At 37.5% G+C, this 20,026-nt stretch overlaps 1 protein-coding gene across 1 annotated transcript; it reads left to right on the top strand.

Moving 5' to 3' along the window:
* The first annotated feature begins 1,450 nt into the window (after window positions 1-1,450).
* On the top strand, window positions 1,451-19,714 carry si:ch211-191i18.2 (uncharacterized protein LOC564095 homolog). The gene is made up of 5 exons (XM_049475428.1): window positions 1,451-1,650; window positions 10,007-10,093; window positions 12,277-12,401; window positions 16,333-16,452; window positions 17,259-19,714. Exons 1-4 carry the CDS (start codon window positions 1,548-1,550, stop codon window positions 16,405-16,407), a joined length of 390 nt encoding a protein of 129 aa, XP_049331385.1. The 5' UTR covers window positions 1,451-1,547; the 3' UTR covers window positions 16,408-16,452; window positions 17,259-19,714.
* Window positions 19,715-20,026: the final 312 nt, after the last annotated feature.

The following is a 20,026-nucleotide window of genomic DNA, read 5'->3' as shown; positions in this document are numbered from 1 at the left end:
TATAGAGTGGAAGTGGATGGATGGACAGGAATTCACAGTGATAGTAAAGAAAGAAACGCCAGTGGGTTTTCTCAGACCCGAAGCAAGGGTGGAGCTTGAATTTCATATCATTGATCTCTCAAAGATGACATCTTTAAGTGCTGTTTATCTGATTGGGTGGAATATTTGGTGGCCTTACAGGCTGTTAGGGGTCCCACTTTCTATATATACATACATCTTTTAACTTTTGTAAGTTTGGAGCTGATTATTTTAAAATATAATATAATCGATTGAGAAACATTTCCCATTTCCTGAAATTTGAATAACTCCTGATTAAAAACTGTTCTGACTGGAAATGGATCAAATGAAAGGCAGTCTATAACATCTGCACAGCATTACTTGTCGGAACACATGTTGTTTTGAAGTGAAACAAAAGCTGTGCGTGCATATGCATGTGTTTGCTTGTCTCCTCTAGACACCAGACTTTACCCCCATGAGTTATTGGACCTAATAGTCTATTTTTAGTGCCTCCACCAGTTTCCTGGCAGGACATCATATTTACTAATTAAGTGCCCTGTTTTGGGTGATTTCAAAATCTTTTCCCACACTCTCTTCACCACAGGCCCTCACATTTATCACTGATCACCATCCACTGACAATCAACGGCCCTGACGTACCTCTCTGCCTTAGATGTGTTGATATGATGCTGATAGGCTAGAACAACCTTCCTGCCAAAACAGGCCTGAAATAAGTCTAAGAACGACCACCGTTTCCTGTCAGTGGTGTCCTGGAGCTCCAACCCTAAACAGAGGTCAGCTCATAAGCTTTTTTTCATATGTGTTGTGCTGATACAATCATATATGACACAGCAGTGCTGCTGGAGTTTTTAAACACTACTAAGTTGACTCACCTTGTAAATAAAGTAAAGTCAGAGACAGAAGCTCATCTGCTGCTGCACATTTTGTGTTGGTCAACCTCTAATCTTTTATTAGTGATCTCTGACACATTACTATGAAATGGACAAGTGTAGAGTCAAGAAGGTGCATTAATGTTAAGGCTGATCGCTGTACTTAGCAACTTTACATAGTTTATGATCATTTAAGCATGTCAAACTTTTCCTCTGACCCAGGAGAGAACTTCCAAGCTCAGAACTCAGGTCAGCTCATCAGCTCTTAATCCAAAACCCACCAAATTGGTGCTGCCCACCCAAGATTACAGAGCCATAATCCCAGCTGATAAACTGTTTGTTAAAATGGACGAGATTTGGGCCGGAATCAGATTATTTAGTCTTAATCCAGACCCATGCTTTCATTTGCTGGGCTGGGTTGCTCAGCGTGGGGCTGGCTGATGCTGCCTGTATGAAAAAAAGTGGGCTGTGCTGGTTTTAGTTTTGGAGATAAGTGAGGTGTCCGGGCAGGCTGGGAGAGTTCCCACCCCCTTTCTTTCCTCCTCTTCTTTTTCTCCCACCCCCTTTTCTCAGTGTTTCCTCCACCTCTCATGCTCTCACACGGCGCAGTCTTTCAGAGACACAGCGTGGAGGCTGCTCACTTTCACACACACACACACACATGCACACACACCCTCTGAAGAGCAACATGCCCAGGTTACCTCATTACTGCCTGATAGCTGTGTGCCTGGCAGGATATATGCTACTACATCCACACTGCTGCGGTGAGTGTTTCCACATATCCAGCATATACAGATTAGGTCTGAATATACATAGAAAGCCTTAGAATATATACTGTGTATTTTAATGGTATGTCAGAAGCTTTAACTTTATAGGAGATTGACAAAGACTTTTTCACTTTAATGGATGTCAGAACTTGTAATCATGAGTTATTTCATTTATGTTCCTATTGGTCTATTCAGCTGATGTTTAAAAAAAGGTGTAAAAGGAAGATGCTGTAATAGACTCATAAAGAATTTAATAATTTCAGAGTGAATTAATAAATAGAGAGCATTTAGCGTTAGACAAAAATGATATGCATGTACATATGTTGTAATAATAGCCTTACAAAGACTGAGAGTGAATGAATGTACAAAGTGCATGCAGAGGGAATACTCTCTGCAAGACAAGTGCATGTTTTATGGAGTACTGGAAAACTAACATTGTGAGCTGAGTATAAAAAAGATGCTTGCACGTGTTTTTGCTTAGGACAAAGTCAACTAGTACATTGGAAAACTGAGTCTGACACACAAAACGTTCAATCGTGTCGGTAGAGACAAATCTCCTGATGTTTGTGACATGAGAGCATGTGGTTTAAAGCATTTCTGCTTACTCAGCAAGACCACACAGTCTACAGACAGTCTTTTTAGCCAAACAAAAGCCCGAAGTGAGTCAGATCACAGACACAACTGAGGACAGAAAAGTTCCAAATGTGTACATTATGTGACCTCAAAGCGACATGCAGAAGTAATATTGAAAGATCAGGAGCGTACTGTCTGAGTGGAACATGGCCTGAGGAAAGTGATGGGAAAATAACAGAGAAATTCTGTATTTAGAATTATTTTCCCACAGTCCCGCTCGTGTTTCTTCTGAAGTGGCTTTTCTACTTTAGAAAAGCTGTAGAGCTGCAACAGTTAGAAAATGTACTGCTCCAAGTGTCATCTAAACTAAGAGCATGAGTTATTTCCTGTCATTCAGAGCAGATTAAGCACTTGGTCGTAGTGTTCTCAGGATGCCCCGGCAGATGTGGAAATACCCCAGGAAAAAAGACAAACACCCTTAGTGTATCCTGATAGATCCATAAGAAAGCACACTGTCTGATTGTGCTGTGCAGTTTCTCCGGCACTAGAGAAAGACGACCCGGGGGGTTAGAACAATCACGGGGGCGACGTAATCCTGGAGCACAGCTGTTTTCTGTAGAATGTGTCAGCCCTGGTTCTGGCACGTCTCTCTTTATTCTCATTCACTTGCCTCAGAAGTTTAAAAGGGGAGATGAGCTGCTTCGTGAGTATTTAAGAGATGTTTTACTTGCTGTGGGGGTGCAGCAGCCCATTGAGAGAAATGAGGCCTCAAATGACCTTGCAGGACAAGCAGAAAATGCAAAAGGTTAATGGTGGTTCTGCGCTGTGTGCGGCTGAGAAAGAATAGCTTGATGAAAAATCTAATTTATGCAATTCATCCTTTAGTCTGAATGTCATCAATGGTTTGAACGCTTGCTTTTTTAGTTTTGTAAGTAATGGAGGCTTATAATGTCCAATTAGCTTCACATTAACTGGATGCCATCTGTGTGTCATCACACATGTTCCCCAAACTGGGGCAAAAGAACAAGGGCAGTTAAAAGCAGTAGAGATTTGTACATAATATACATTATTTCATAGGCAACACTTTTTTTTGTTACATACACTGAAAAAAGTTTCTTGAGTGTGTTAACGAAAAAAAAAACATTGCCAATGAAAGACTGTAAAATTAAATTACAGTATAATTACTGTATAATAATAATAGTAATTTACTATTACTATACAGAGTATAAAAGCTTTATTTATGTTGGCATAAATAAATCACTAAAATACTGTAAAATGTACTATATGTACTTTAAATGTTCGGTTCTTTATCTGCAAATGAAGTACTGTAAATTATGGCCTACAACACTGTGGCCAGGCCACCATTACCATATATTAAATATAACTAAACACCCAAGAGAAGGTAGCCCTGGTAGGAAAGAGTTCACACTAATAGTGAGTTAGGGGTGGGGGGACACGCCCATTATGCAATTAAAGAATGTGTGGGGCCATCAGAAAAGATGTAACATTTTTTGTGAAATGTTAGATGGTTTAGTGGGTCTTAAATGTTCAATTTACTCAAAATATTGTGTGAGCTTTACCCGAACAAAGTGAGAACAAATTGTTGCTTTAAACACATTGAGTAGATTCTATATGTTACTTTCTATAAGTAAAGTAAATTCCTGGGAAACATTTTCAACCTAGCCACATTTTTCCCTTAAATTCTACTGTTATATAAACAGGTGGCAGCTGTTTTCATAGGGCATAGATGCATTGTATCTTTTGCATGTTTTGTGATGGAGAATCGATAAACAGTTATTTACTGTACAAATTTACTGTTAAAAAACAGGAATTGGTTGCAATGGCTTATAAAAAACACATTAGCATGACAGACATGACATTAAAAACACCTTATTTCTACATCCACTGTCCATTTTTTAAACTTTGCTTATCGTAGAGGACCACTCTGTATTTCTATAATTACACACTGTAGTCCTGTAACTGCTTCTCTGTGTTCTGCAGTGACACTGACATGGTAGTGGTGTATGAGGTGTTAGTGTGTGTTGTGCTGGTATGAGTAAGTGGATCAGGCACAGCAGTGCTGCTGAAGTTTTTAAACACTGTGTTCACTTACTGTTCTTCACTCTATTAGACACTCCCACCCACTGTTGCTCCAACTTGTAGATGTAAAGTCAGAGACAGAAGCTCTGAATCTGTTGCTGCACAGTTTCTGTTGGTCATCCTCTAGACCTTCATCAGTGGTCATAGGACACTCTTGGCTGAATATTTCGGTGTTTGATCCAATCAAAGCAGCACAACACACACTAACACCTCATACACCACCATGTCACAGCACTGCTGAAAATGACCCACCACCCCAAATAATAGCTGCTCTGTGGTGGTCCTATGGGTCCTATGGGGTCTTGATCATTGAAGAACAGGCTGAAAGGGGGATAATAAAGTATGCGAGAAACAGATACAGGACTACAGTCAGTAATAATAAAACTAAAGTGTTTCTATATGCCCAGTGGAGCAGATAAATTGGACAATAAACATAGAAAAAAGGAGGTGTTATTAACATAATTCTGATTGGTGTACTTAACATCTCAACACAGTTTATGATAATTCAGGCATGCAGAACTTTTCCTCTGACCCGAGAGAGAACTTTCAAGCTGTTTCAATCACAAGAACTGATTCCTACAAAAACAGGGTAATGTGTGGGAGGTTTATGGTTTTTAGTTCTAATGCTGGGAGAATTAACACAGAGCTGAGTTTTTAGGACAGGAAACTTGGCAGTCAGCAGCCGGCGAAATGCTCTCAGTCGTGTGACAGATTGCGCCAGCAGTCGAGTGATGTGGTGAATTAATCACCAAAAACCGATGTAAGCAGAGAATTAATAAAAGAAGTTGCGCAGTAAATAACATCAGTGTTTCCTTTCAGCGTTTGGAGCGCATACCTCCTGAGAAAGCCATGAGGAGATAAAGAAAATCCCTGTCAAATATCGCTATTCCGGAGGTGTTATCTCCCATCAATGTTCTGCTCATGGCCTCCCATGCTTGTTTTGACATTTGCGGAAGATAACCGGGCGAAGTGTGGGAGATTCTGGTGTCTAATTACATGAGCTCTGCAGTTGGCCATCCATAGCTTTGCGTTTTATTTCCGCTCTCTGGGTCCAGAACCTGCATGTGAGGAATCCGTAGCTGTGGGAAACTGTTAGAAAGATACTATACATACACTCTTTCTTTAAAAAAAGCTCAAAGGTGCTTGTCAGGACACCAACTCTTTCATCTTTTTCTGGATTTCACAGGGTTCCATCTCTTTACTGCCTCTGGGTTGATTTATCTGCCCTGCATGAGGTCTAACATCCTAGAGGCTGAACAATATGTGGAACCTTTAGCTTAAGACTCTGGAATTTTTCTCATATCCTCACAAATCATGGTGGTAATGACGCACAGAGAATGAGTGAGAGGGATGCGAGCCACAAAAACAGACGTGCAGGGGGTAACCAGTGTCACCAGCGATCAGACATGACTGTGACCGAAGAGCAGGACAAAGCAGCGCTCCATTAACTCTCCCGGTTGGGGGAGAACATGAAAGGAGCCACCGTTCCATAGGGGCCTGTGAATACCTTCACCCTAAAAACTCTACACCGGGCTAATCCTGGGCAAAGTGAAATATGGCCTTGTTATTGCGAATACTTTATTTGGCAAATCCACGTGATTAAGGAAGCAGTGCAGTGTTTGGATAGGAACACTTAGTTAAACTCTGTGGAGCTCCTTAGTGAATTGGCTGACAGAGGGCATGTAGGTTAAGGCCCGAGACCCGGTTCCCAGTGCTGTCTCTTACAGTGACACACAAATTAATAGCAGGCGGCTGCCTTCCCTGGAGCGGGTAGTCTTAAATAAACACCACAAGGCCGCAGAATGGCCAGACACCCATCTCTCGCAGCTAGTGCCTTTAGTTCCACGCTGTTTATGAGCTCACATGTTTATCAGCGCCGGTCCAGGTATAAGCTCTCTTTAGTCTCTTTTCTCCCACGGCTCACACAGCTCACACTGTAGATAAGAAGATACACTGTTAAACTTGAGGAACCTTTTAAGGGGTTCTTCCATTTATTCTTTAAACTGTGAAGGACCCCTAAAGGTGCTTTGATTAACCTTTAAGAAGAAAAAAATGCTTCTTGATGCATCACAGACTTTTGTGAAGGTTCACAAAACAAGATTTAGGGTTTCCTAGTAGAATTACACTGTTAAAATTATTTTTGGGGGATTTGAGGACTGTGGAGGAACCCTTTACGAAAAGGTTATTTTCTTAAAGGTTCCTAAAACCAAATTTAGGGGTTCCTCCACAGTTTTAACCAGTAATGTTCAACACCTTTTAGGGGTCATTTCATTTGAAACTGTGAAATAATAAAAAAAAAAACATTGTCTTTAAAGTACCTTAAGCTTTCTTAAAGGTTCCTAAAACCAAATTTAGGGGTTCCTCCACAGTTTTAACCAGTAATGTTCAACAAGTATGGCACTTTTAAAAGTATAATTGGTTATTTAATTTGAAACTATGGATGAACCTTTTAATGTGCTCTGAGAAAATGTTCCTTAAAGCATCTTAAGCTTTTTTTAAGGTTCATGAAAGCAGCTTAAGGGGTTCCTCCACAGTTTCACATAGAAGAACCCCTAGTGACTGTGAAATAGTAACTGCTGGTGCGAGGTTTCTGAGCATGCTTTCTGGGAAGCATGTGTGGAAAGCATGTGAGATCTAATTCATTTAGCATTTGGCGTGTCTTATTGGATGTCAGGGCAACCCACTGTACTAAACAACCTCTGGCCTTTGTCAAATAGACTTCTGAGTGCAGCAAATTAGCATTTATTAAGAACCTCCCATTCAGGCCTTGTTCCTCCTGGGGTGGTTTTTTTTAATGAGAGGTCACGCTCATCAGAAATGGTCCAAATGGTCTTGGCAAACCGCCAACAAGGAAAACGTATGGGCCATATCTTAACTTCACTGGAGGAGGAGGAGAGAAAGTCCCAGTGAAATGCAAAGTCCATCTGTTGTAGGGCCAAATCTGGTAAAGTGCGCATACCATGCTCTTTACAGCAGCAGCAGCCCACACTGCTGGATATATGTCTTGTTCTAAGCGCACAAGGACTTGTAGATCACTGTGTTTCAGAAAATTCCAGCCAGATGCCAAGAAGTGAAAACTCAGGTTTTAGGGAATGACTAGAGGAGAAAAACCTCCCTGGAATTTCTGGAAGCTCTTTAGAGCAGAAATTAGTTCTTTTGCGTGGCAGTGCATGTAACTTGATAAGAAACATGGCTTTCACAGAGTCAATCTAAACATTTCTGCCATATTCTCACTGCCAAAATGGTATTATATTGTAGTATACAGTATCTTACACTATACCCAGCCAGATTATTGCAAAACAGCAGAGACTGATATACAGAACATGGAATCCAGATATGTTGTAGACACTGTGGGAGCGAATCTGGGAGAACTTTGGGTTTTGATGCCAGGTGTGGATATCGCTAACATTCCCTCAAGAACCGCACTTGAATTTGATTGCTTTGGACCAAGTACACAGCTGAAAAAATTAACTCAATCTAAAGAGTAGCCTGACAGATTATTTATTCTGCTCCTTACTGGAGTGAGGAAGTGGTTTCTCAGGGTCAGTTCCCATCTTCTTTACTCCAGAACTCCACAACCCAAGACAAGGTTCACCACAAACTGCCTGAATACTGTAGGTCCCAGGACTACGAGCTGATCCTCGAAGGTCTTCCTACTTCTATAGAATGCAGGAATCACTAAGGGTCATTTGCTTTTTATAGCCATGTATACACTAATCTCCCATGTCTTGTTTGTAGTCCAGGGAGTTGACCCACTTGCTTTGGTCTCAAGTGGCCCGTTAGTGCTGTGTCATTTAAAGCCCCATGAGAATTTCCATCCTAATTTAATTAAGAAAGGATTGCTTACTTTCGCAGAAACTTCTCACAATTGATTAACACTATTCTGAGGAATAAAGAATGTAGGCTACTTTCCAGATTCCTGAAATCTGTATTGTACTACTAATTTATCATAAATAACTACAAATACATAATTACAATTAAAGTAACTGTTACATTTAACAAATACTAAGTATTTGAAATACTGTTTTGATTTTTAAGTACTACTTTAAATGTTAAGCAGTGTTGTACTCTGTCGTTAGATCCCACTGTTATTTTTTTTTTTCTTACAAATATCTTTATTAATTTTTAGCATTTTACAACCACAAATCATCCCCCCACCCTAAAACCCAATGCTCACTCTATCAATACAAACTCCCACTGTTATAATTGGATAAAACGTAAACACTTCCTGTTCTAAATGCAATTTATAAACATTTTTGATACTAAATTTAATTTAAACAATTTAAAAATGTCGCTTTGCTTACAATAAATCAGACTCCTGACTATGGAGGACTGAGGTGTTGATGGGGTTTAAATATATGCATTGTCACTCTGTATCGTGATAATACATATCGTACTGCCTAGTTCTTGTCAACACTCAGCCCTAAATTTAAGTTTGAAAATCTTGGCTGCCTGATTAAAATACATATTAAAATGCTTAACAAACAATTATTCTTGTAGTAATATATGACCACTGTGCTCACCACAGACATGCTTAGTATATCAATTATTATAGTCCCAGGATGTAATTAGTATATTTATAAAACATTAAAGTATTTTAGGCAAACATTTCTTGTGTTCTGACAATAAGATTGCAGTTAACTATACACAATATACTGATTAGCACAGTATATTATAATACTAATATACTATATTCTAAGCACACATTCGAGTCATCTACATTTATTTGCATAATATTGTGTGTTGTATTACTGTAAATAGGGTGATTTTAACAGAATCCTCAATAGTCCTCAATTTAACACATTTTGTAAAGGTATATATTTTCTTTACAATCAAATAAAGTGCGCTGAAATACTTAGATATTTAGATATATGCCAAGTAACTAATATTATATATATTTTTTTCACAATGGACCTTTCTAAAGTGCTTCTGAATCTATTACCTCATACAGTCCAGGATGATCTAATACCATAATATGCTGTCTATGCTTTCTCAAGCTCGTTCTTAATGTCTACGTTGTCTATGACTAGGGTTTAAAGACTATTATATTTAATGACATAAAGAGTCATCCTGACTCTAATGATGTCTAAGCCTGACAGAACCACCCTAAGAGCTGCCATTGTTGACTCTTTATTCATTGAACAGAATGGCCTCAAGTAATTCCGCAGCACCACATTTGTCATGTCAAGATAAGCTGAATGGATTTAACAGTCTCACATAGCTGACAAATGGCAGTGGCATGAATGCAGATGCAAAGATCTCGAGTTACTGAGTATTCTTCTTTTGAGCTACAGTGTCCTGCATTGTTGTGTGATGTAGCTGAAAAGTGTTAACATGAAAAGACCACAGGATAAAGTTGTTCAGAGTAAGATCTAAACTAAAGATGAAATTAAACATCTGCTTAGTCATAATGATCTAATTCATCTGCCGTTGCTGAAATAGGACTGAAATAGTCTTAGTTCAAGTGAATACATGTTAGAATTGAAGAATAACAAATGGTTATGAAATTTCTGGGTATGTGAGAACATCAACAGCCCAGATGTTTCACTTTAAGCAGATGCAGACAAAAATGAAGTACTGGGTTATGGTAAAAACATATTTAATTACAACTGGAATGTCGCTTTTCACTGAAATTGTTTGAGCTGATTGCATCTAAATTCTGCCTGTTTTATCTCCACAGCTGGCCAGGATGACACGATATATGACTACGACTCCACACCACTGCCAGAATACGACTACAATGCCACATTTGAGTACACTTTCTACAGTGAGTATGTAGTACACTATATGCTCAGGTATTTGTGGAGACTTCTTTAAATAAATACATTCAGCTACTTTAATTAGGTAGCACACACTGCTGACACTGCCAACAGACTTTTTATACAACTCTTATCTTTGGATAAACATAAACCTATTGGCGCCATGCCTAATACCAGGTGTGGGCTAGAGCTAGAGGTTATAAAGCCCCTCAGCACTGAGCTAAGGTGCAGCAGACCTGTGTTTTCTGGAATGATAAATCTCCATTAATTTATTTTGGGATGAATAGAGGAGTTGGGGATGAGGCAAGGTTGAAGAATGCAATCAAATCCTCACAACAATGCTCCAAAACCTAGTATAAGGCATTCCCCAGAGAGTAGAAACATTTTCTCCAAACAACAGCACAACAAACTCATTTTAATTCACTTGTTTAAAAAAAAAAAAAAAAAAAAAAAAGATTAAATGGGCCAATAGTTGTGTCAGTACCACTTTAAAATAGGACTACATTTATAAAGGGTTTATAAATGGTTTACAATTTGTTTATTAATGGTTACTAATTAGGTTGTAAATGCCTTAAAAATAATTAATAATCAGTTATAACACATACGTAGAAAGGGCAACAATGACTTAATGTTTGTCAAATAGTGAACCCACAGTCATCTATATTGTTGCCCTTTCTACGTATGTGTTATAACTGATTATTAATTATTTTTAAGGCATTTACAACCTAATTAGTAACCATTAATAAACTAATTGTAAACCATTTATAAACCCTTTATAAAGGTAGTCTTATTTTAAAGTGGTACCGTTTTGTCTATATACTATATTATACTAGTTGAATAGTTAATCCTTACAAAAGATTTACAACACTGATCTAAATGCTTCTTTATAGATTATACACAGTTCTGAATGATATAAAGCTGCAGCACATGTAATGCAATGTACACTGTCACTGTTAAACATGTAAAGCAGACCAACTTAAAGAGAGCTTTTAACCTCAAATTCTCACAGAAACTCACATTTGAATCTCATATGGATCAGTGGAGCCTGAGGAGTATTAGAAAATGAGCTGCAGCTGGAGCCTTTTTTAGTCTGTAATTGGTTCAGTCGATGTTTAGTCTGTGTTCCTCTCTCTCAATCTGTTTACTGTTTGTTCACATCTGCAGGTCAGAATGTCCCATATTGCATTATCTCCTCAAACTGGAAGGATTTTACCAATAGAGTCGTGAATGCTTGTTGAGGTTTAAACTTACGATCTTCTCACTCTTCATGAGCTGCAGTTAGATCGTAGGGCCACTCTAGAGCTGTGAAATTTCGCTACATAAAAACACAGATCTGCGTTATAAACCTTTCTGTTCTTTTTTTTTTGCACACATCCATGTATATAGATCAACAGATCAACAGTTTTAGAGTGGTGTGGATTGTCTAAGGAAATTATAAGTATAATCAACATCTTAGTTCTCCACAGGCATAGTGAGAATAACCCATTGTAACCCATTTTAGTGATCACTGACTGTGTTTCTGGTGCTTGGTTATACATGTATGTGCCTTATTTGAGCAGTTTAACACTAATGAGTACAACTCACAGCTTTACCATCGACTCCTGGCACAATCTATTTGCATACTGGATGTGTATTCCACTTGCCTTACTCACTATCAATGTGTAGTCACTTCCTCAGACTAAATCTCTTTATATTTCCACTGGTAATCCATAATCTATTGTATTAAGTTAATCTTAATATTGAAGGTTGTAAGAGCCAATTACACATTCCCTGCTGCTGAGTATGATTATGGCTCAATAGACGTATATAGCCTAATTTAAATAAGCATTTACTTTGAAGTAATTTAGTTTTTTATGTTGAACATACCTACTTTGAGATGGAGATGGAATTAAATGAAGATGTTTAAAGACCTTTTTGGTGTTCAACAGTGAACAACCTGAAAGAGATAAAGCACAGACTACATGTCTTACGCAGTACTGAATCAACTTCAGCTGCTGCACACTTACTAATGTTTGAGAGGTTCAACTTAAAGTTATTTGAAATGGTCATACTGAGTTTGGTCAATTTTTAACCAAAATAAGTTGAGTAAACACTCTATCATTACTGAGTCATTTTAAGATGGTCTGCTTTAATGTTTTTTTCACAGTGTAGAAGGTGATTCATTGTCTTGTATTTAAAATTGTCTCACCAGGCAACGGCAGCAGTGAAGATTTGGAGAAGTTTTTCAACGAAAATAAAATAGATGATGAAGACGCTGTTACAGAGACAAACGATGAAGATCAAGAACCTACTGCGCCCTCAACTTCACAAAATCAGGTACAGAATCCCTCCTACCGTTTAAACTATTCTTCTTCAGAAAGTCTGAATGTCCTGCTCATCTGCCACCAACTATCAGGCTTTGCTGAAACTTTGATAATTCAGGTTTTCTTGCCATAAGCTTGTTGACCAGTGTTTAACCTCAGTTACAAGATAACACCTCACAACTTGTACAGCTGTGGGCGTTTTTATGCCGTCTTCAGTGGTACCACTTCATGATGAATTGACATACTGCTATCTCATCACTTTTGGCAAGCCTGTGTACGCAAAAGAGTGAAGATTCTGCCTTTCCCATAGTGCCGCAATGACCTCATGTTCTGAAGAACAGGATATCAGAAGGAGTTTCTCTAGGAATTGTGTGGGTGGACTGAACTGTGTTGAAAGAGACAAAGCTTTGAAGACACTTCGAGCACTTCGTCTTCTCTAACACCTTCAACCTCTGACTTCAAAACTGAATTAAGAACCAAATGAGATGATTCATCTGGTCTGTGCTTGAAGCTGACACTTAGTGTGTTTATGGCAAAACAGTCGCAGTTCAAGTGGATACGTGCAAGACTTGCAGAACCTTGCAGAGGTTGTGAAATTTCAGGGGTTTTGGTCGTTGCTGAGCATATCTCAAGTCTTTTTCCTTATAAATAAAAAAGAAGAATCTAAGAATATACACTCATCAAAGAAATAGATGAATAGAAATAGTTGCACAAAGAAGAAGGTGTTTAATTATAATGTTATTTTGAAGGAATATGAAAGTTACCAGCAACAATAAATGATAAAAAATTACTAATATATACTAATTATTAGAATACAAAAGTAGTGTAAAACACATGTGACGTCTTGGCATTCATTCATTCATTTGCAGAAGTTTCTAATGGTGTCCCAATAATTATATTATAGTATATTCTCACGCAGTTCCTGCTGAATTTGCAGTAAGAGTGTAGAAGTTTTGATAGCACATCTAATAGCATCCCACACATTTCTAACTGGGGATAAAGCTGGCTATGGCGTAGTATCTGTGTTATTAAGGCAAGCTCTTGAAACAACAGCACTATGTGGCCGAGTATTTCAGACCTTAAATATTGCAAAGAAAACAAGTTCATATTCATAAACTTTTAAGAGTTCAGAAATTAATATTTTGTGGAATAACCCTGGTTTTTAATTTCAGTTTTCATGCATTTTGGCATGTTCTCCTCCACCAGTCTTACACACTGCTTTTGGATAACTTTATGCCACTCCTGGTGCAAAAATTCAAGCAGTTCAGTTTGGTTTGATGGCTTGTCATCATCCATTTTCCTCTTGATTATATTCCAGAGGTTTTCAAGTTGGTAAAATCAAAGAAACACATCATGTTTAAGTGGTCTCTTATTTTTTTCAGAGCTGTTTTTACATTGTGCTACAATAAATTTATTTTAAATGAACATATATACAGCTGAAACAGGGAGCCTAATGCATCACGATTTTTAATATAATATTATTATATTATAGCTATTATGACTTTTAGAAAAATTTGTTTTGGGGAGTTCGGTAGTATAGTCTCCTGTGGTGTGGCCAAAGCTGGTATTTTTTTCTCTTACATTACTTTTATACTTTAAGTGGTTTTGAAACCAGTAATTTTACACTTTTACTTGAGTAATAAGCTTGAGTTGATACTTCAGCTTATATAGAAGTATTATAAACCCTAGTATCTGCTATCCACACCTCTACCTGAGTAATGAATGTCCTGTCAGTTGAATCTCTTTGGGTGTAACTCTTTTTTTGGTGAGTGTATGTGTAACCGTAGAGAGCAGTTAAGTACTGTTTGATATTGCTTTTAATTATAGTAATAGTAGTCAGGCTCTAAAACTTTTACGTGGAGGGTTGCTATTATTGTAAATTAGATCTGGTGTGGGAGGGAGAATCTACTGGCACAGTAAATGCAAAGCTGACTCAGTATTGAAAGTGAATGCAAACACATGGCTCTTATTAGTGTAGTACTACAGATATCTAAATGACAGGCCCATCTGCTTTATATCCCACATTTACTCTGGGAAAGCAAACAAATGCCTCTGGATTAAGATACACTGCTGATGGTGGGAAAAAACAGATCCCTGCGGGTAGAGCGGTGCTAAAAACTCCTCAGGATAAATTCCCAGCACTCAGTACAATGCAGGTAGCTCAGTGTGAGGGTCATACTGATCTTATATTACACAGGTATTTCATCACCAAGCTAATGTACCTGAAACTCAATTCTAAAAACTTTACCTTCTGCCTGTTCTGTCTGACTTTCCTCTCTGTATCTGAGACAGTTCGTTACTCACAGCAGCCCTGAGTCAGAGAAGTCTCAGGTAATCTCTGTCTCTAAAGCAAACAGCACCTCTACACTCTTCCAACGAGACAAGACTTTCCCCCATGTATTTGCAGATCTTTGCCTGAGGACATGTTGTAGTTGTAGAGGTACTCTTTGTGCCTGTCTTGCAGAACAGCTGCAGAACAGTACATGTCACTACCAGCATCAAAACAAGCAGGCCTATACATAACACAAAGCTTATGTTATGTGATAATAACCCACCCTCGGTTTAGCTGGTGTGTGTTACGCTGGTTCAGCTGTACTCACACTGATGCTGTAATGTGAGAACTTTGAGTACAGCGGTGCTTATTTCACTTTTAAGTTAACACATACAGATGTACACACATCAGAAGTTATCATACATTTATCCTACAATATCATGGCAATGTTGGGCTTTTAATTATTTATTTGTACTGAAGCAGAATGAGTCACAACAATACATGTTTAATAGACAAAATAAGAATTTTAGTGCACACATTTTTAATAATACAATGTCACAGTTACATATATTTGGTAAAAAAAAAAAAAGACATTCATTATTAATTATTTATTCAGTGGTGCAAAAAGGTTCTTTAAATTGACCTAGTAAAAGTTTCTCCTACCTTCCTGTTAGTGTTCACGACTGACTACAGCTAATAGCTTCCCTTAGCCCACATAAACAGGCTGAGTTTGACAGCATCCAGCAGACCAATGAACACACAGCGCAATAGGAAGTTATTGTGAGGTGTAGTCATTTTGAAGTTGTAGTTTCTTGAAGAATGAAGCTACTGCATCAAAAGAAACACATTAACCTTAACAGACAGGCATTTTTGTTCGTTTCTACCTATTACACACCTTAATCTTGAGGGATTATATTCAAGAATTACATGAATATCCTAATTTAACTTGTATTAGAAAATATAGAAAAATATTGAAGAAACATATAATAAAAAAAAATCATAAAACTGGCGCTTTCCTAAACTTCCTACACATGTAGTCTGTATACAGACTAGAAAGTTTTCCACAGTTTGATCACATGGGCAAAAAACAAGACTTCTGGAAAGTTCAATGGAAGGATTATTTAAAAAATATAGTTTCGCCACAATTATACAAGGTAAGATTGTAACAGTGAGGCATTCAAGCTTGACTATTAAGCATGGTGGTGGTAGAGTCATGCATTGTTGCTTTTATGTTTCTTCAGCATAACTTTAAATTATAGGTTAAACAGCTGAAACTTGGACACAAATTGATGCACCAACAGAGTATATTAATCTGTGCACAAAATTATTGATTTTGTGTATGTTGTAAACTCATTTTGATGCAAAAAAGAGTTCAAACAAAGCAAAATATTTCCATGACATTTGCATTTATGACAATATGTAAACTTAAGACCCCAATTTAATTAAATTCAAGAACATAACAATGATAGTAACAATGTAAAAATACAAAAATAAAAGTATTCAGAAATATGTTTTTGTAAAATAGAAAAGAGTGAAAGGCTTAGACATATAACAGGAACTTTGACAGCACTAACTGTGTGTCAATCACTCTGTGTCTGACTGGTAACTTAGATTTTGTTTTGCTGGTACTGAAACATCTATTGACACAGCTGCTCTTCTTTGATCTTCCCAGGCCTCTAGGACAGTGTATCCCAGTTTACTGCTAACAGTGGTCCTAACTGCTCATCAGATGTACAGATTTCTATAATCCACATTCCATACATCATAGGACACTGCCACATGTACACACGAGGTGAGTAAAAGATGTTTTTTTAATATTTTTATTATTATTTTATATAAAAAACGCAGTCCTTTTATTATTATTACTATTTAGTATTATTCCTGTCTCCTCTTACCACATTCATCCTAAATGCTGTTTGTATTGTATCAGTACGATATCGAGCAAGCAGTGAAAATATCTGTAGAATGATTTACATATGTAATTCTATTTCATGCCAAGAGAGGGCACTAAAAGCTTAGGCTAGTAAGGGCATCATAAACAGGGCATAAAAACTGTAATCTCACAGAACACCAGATTATCAAATTGTCTTAAATATTCATTAGATTATAGGCCTACATATATTGACATAAAAAATCCCTCTATATAAGATTAGTATATTTTTGCCATTAGTGTAGAAGGTTGCACTGAAAAAAATATATTCAGATAAACTGCCATAGTATTCCAAACATTGTGTACCTATATTTTATCATCTAAAAAACAAAAAATCAAACCCCAGTCTCCCCATGATATACTAGTTCAATGTACAACAACAACTAAGGTTACCAAAGTTTCATAGTGCAGTTAGCAGATTGCCGAGATGCTGTTCTCTGTAATGCAGGTCTGTGGAGTGTTGTAATGATTTTAAAACAATAATTTAACGATAAGTTAAATGTGCAACATAATGCTGTTTAATGTTGTATTTTTTGTTCTATTTAGGATTGTGTAAGGACATATTTTCTATGAAAAAAATCTAATTATTCTAATAAGGCTGTTTATGTAGGACACAGATCATGTAGCTCCATTGTAGTTTTTTCAGTGTGTGTCTTTCTCTTTCACAGGAGGCCAAAAGTAGACATGTCACAATAGACAGAGGGCCAGAGGTTTGGCTAATTGAAAGAAATGGAGAATGAGCAATTAAGAGGAACAGGCTGGATGACAGACACAAAGACATACAAATGGACAGACAGACTCATACATGAATGCACACTCGCCCACAAACCTCTCACTTCAAAGACGCAGCTATCTCCTTCCTGCTCCAGCATACAACAGTAGAGTAAGCACAGAGGATTCACAGGAGCTTAATGAATAAATAGGACAGGCTACTGAAAGAGAATCAGAGCTCATTAAACTCAGAGCCTCCTTTTGTTAATTCACTCTTAAAGTGTGTCTTACACGGTGAAAAAGGAGCCAAAAAGAAAGCCTTGGTAAGATCTTGGTAAGTCCGAAATTAAATAAAGACATCAAGGTTTAATGAATGTAAAATTAATCAGCAAATGAAATGTTACAAATTAATGCTTTTGATTCAATGTTAAGGGACCTTTTTTTTCAAATAAAATAATATAATACAGTATTGTTAGGGAAATGAGATTCTAAAAGGACTTAAAGGATTATCAGAGTCTGAGTGTGTGGGTGTGTGCGTGTGTGTTCATAAGTGTGCGTCTGTTATTATATTACTGTACTTTTACATTCTCATTTAAAACTAGTGACATTTCATTATATTACAGTAGTACATTACAGTAGCTGCATCCCAAAGCCTAGGCTGCAGTCGAGGTAGGCGGATCCTCAGTAGAACTGTCCTATGAGGAATTCTTTTCAGTAGCTTATTGGTCACACATAGACATAAAGGCTAAGCATATAGATATATTTGCTGTTTACTATAAGTTTGTGTATGCATGATGCTAATCTGCATATTTTGCGTCTTTTTGGCGCGTTGGTTTTGCACAACCTCAGGCATTAAGGCATTAAGGGAGGTGTCAACCTGATGAAAAAAGTTTTGAAGACAGGCCAGAGCTGGTTTAAGAAGAGCCCCCCTATCTCCCTATCCCCCTATCTCCCCTGTTAATTCAGAAAATGGTGTAAATTATTCCTTAATGAATACTGGTGAATGGAGCTACCGGATATAAACTACTTAAAAATTACTACTTTTCCCAGATATTAATTTATTTTTGGGAGGTAGTAGTGAAATGGTTTTTTTTAGCAAAAAAGGCTAAGAAATCGAACCTATATTTGTGCATTTTACTACAGTAAACAGATTTTAGGCAATAGAGAGGCTAGAATTACTGCTACCATGAACTGACTGAGAGCGACAGATCAGACCGAGCATGTTTATTGTAAACTGTATAGGTTCAAAATCTTTAAATATTATGTGTTCATTGATGAAACATTTTTAGGTAGTTTTCTATTGAGTAAAATTTTATTATGAAAATGATCAAATGCTCCATATTAACTCACTCCGGATTCACTCTGGAGCGCCCTCTAGTGTAAGACAAACCCAGTACAAACTCATAAGTGGTAGCCTACCTGCATCTACAGTATCTGTAGTAAACAGTTACATTCATAAGGAAGGTGTTGTCTACACAACCTCATGGCTAAACAGCAAGTATATCTCTACCCTAATGTGACTCTGTATTGAGTTCAAAAGAAAAACACTTCATAGGTTTTAATTATAATGCAGTTTTCCGTTCCTTCGTATTTCAAATACACCGAGAATACGGGTAACTGAGGGCTACAAAGGATGTACAGTATCAGTGTCCTGATACTGTAAAACCACCCCCATTTTTCAGCTGTACATGAAATTTTCTATTCTTTGGAACTGTCTTCTGTAATGAAGCCAACTAGAAACACAGCCCACCACAGCTCCCGCCGAGGCTTTGAAATGTAGCTATTGAGTCTTATCAAATCCAGCCTGCCTTACACAGGCCTCCTCACATTCTGATAGATATTACTGAAAAACAACAGAAATCCAGTTAGTGATTGAAACAGAGAGCTATTTCTGTACACCTTCTCACCTTCCCTGATACCAGCCAGCAGTTTCTTACCTGCAGTGAAACAGCACACATTTTCACCTCTAGTACCGCGTCACTCACAACCAATTCCAACCCTGACACGAGTCACACTTTCCTCTTTTTACTAAACCAAACTCAATTTTATTACATGTTTTAATCAAGCAGACACACTCTGAGTGTGAGAGCAGAAGCCATAGCTCCAGCAGGAGTCACACCACTCTTCAGATGCATTTTAGTATGGCAGAGTTTAACTGAATGCATGACGTACACACAGGCACTTTCCTAAGCCAATGCACTTCTTCCATTCAACACCACTTTCTCAGTGTTTCTGGGTGGATGAACACTTTGCAGCACATGTTATTGTCTGAATTTTGAAATATTAAATGTTGCATTCATGCTTTTTTTGTTTAGTTTTTTTGTCCTATTTGAGGATGAATTGTAATTGTTGTGAGCCAATAAAGATATCTGTATGTCTTGTTAATAATTTTGAATAAATATTTTTAAATACATGCATTTGTCTGCCTGATTGATTCCTAAAAATGCCTAAATGTTTGGATACTTATTCATGTTGATCTGTAGATTAATATTAGAATGTTATAGAAATTCACTCTATTTTCATTTACTATGACATATCTACCAAAATTCGGTTCGTCTGCTCAATATTGTTCATTGTGCTCCAATATAAGATATGCAGACTTCTCATTTAATTCCCTGTTTGTTTTTATGTATGTTTTTGTCAGCTTTTTCCAGTGTCATGCAGCCCTAGCACAGAACAGACTCAAGCTACTCCTTCACAACACTCAAGCTACTGACACAAGTTA

Source organism: Astyanax mexicanus, chromosome 3 (genome assembly GCF_023375975.1).
Source record: "Astyanax mexicanus isolate ESR-SI-001 chromosome 3, AstMex3_surface, whole genome shotgun sequence".
In the NCBI taxonomy this organism is placed as follows: domain Eukaryota; kingdom Metazoa; phylum Chordata; class Actinopteri; order Characiformes; family Acestrorhamphidae; genus Astyanax; species Astyanax mexicanus.
The sequence above is the reverse complement of the archived record's forward strand: the minus strand, read 5'-3'. Positions and strand labels throughout refer to the sequence as shown.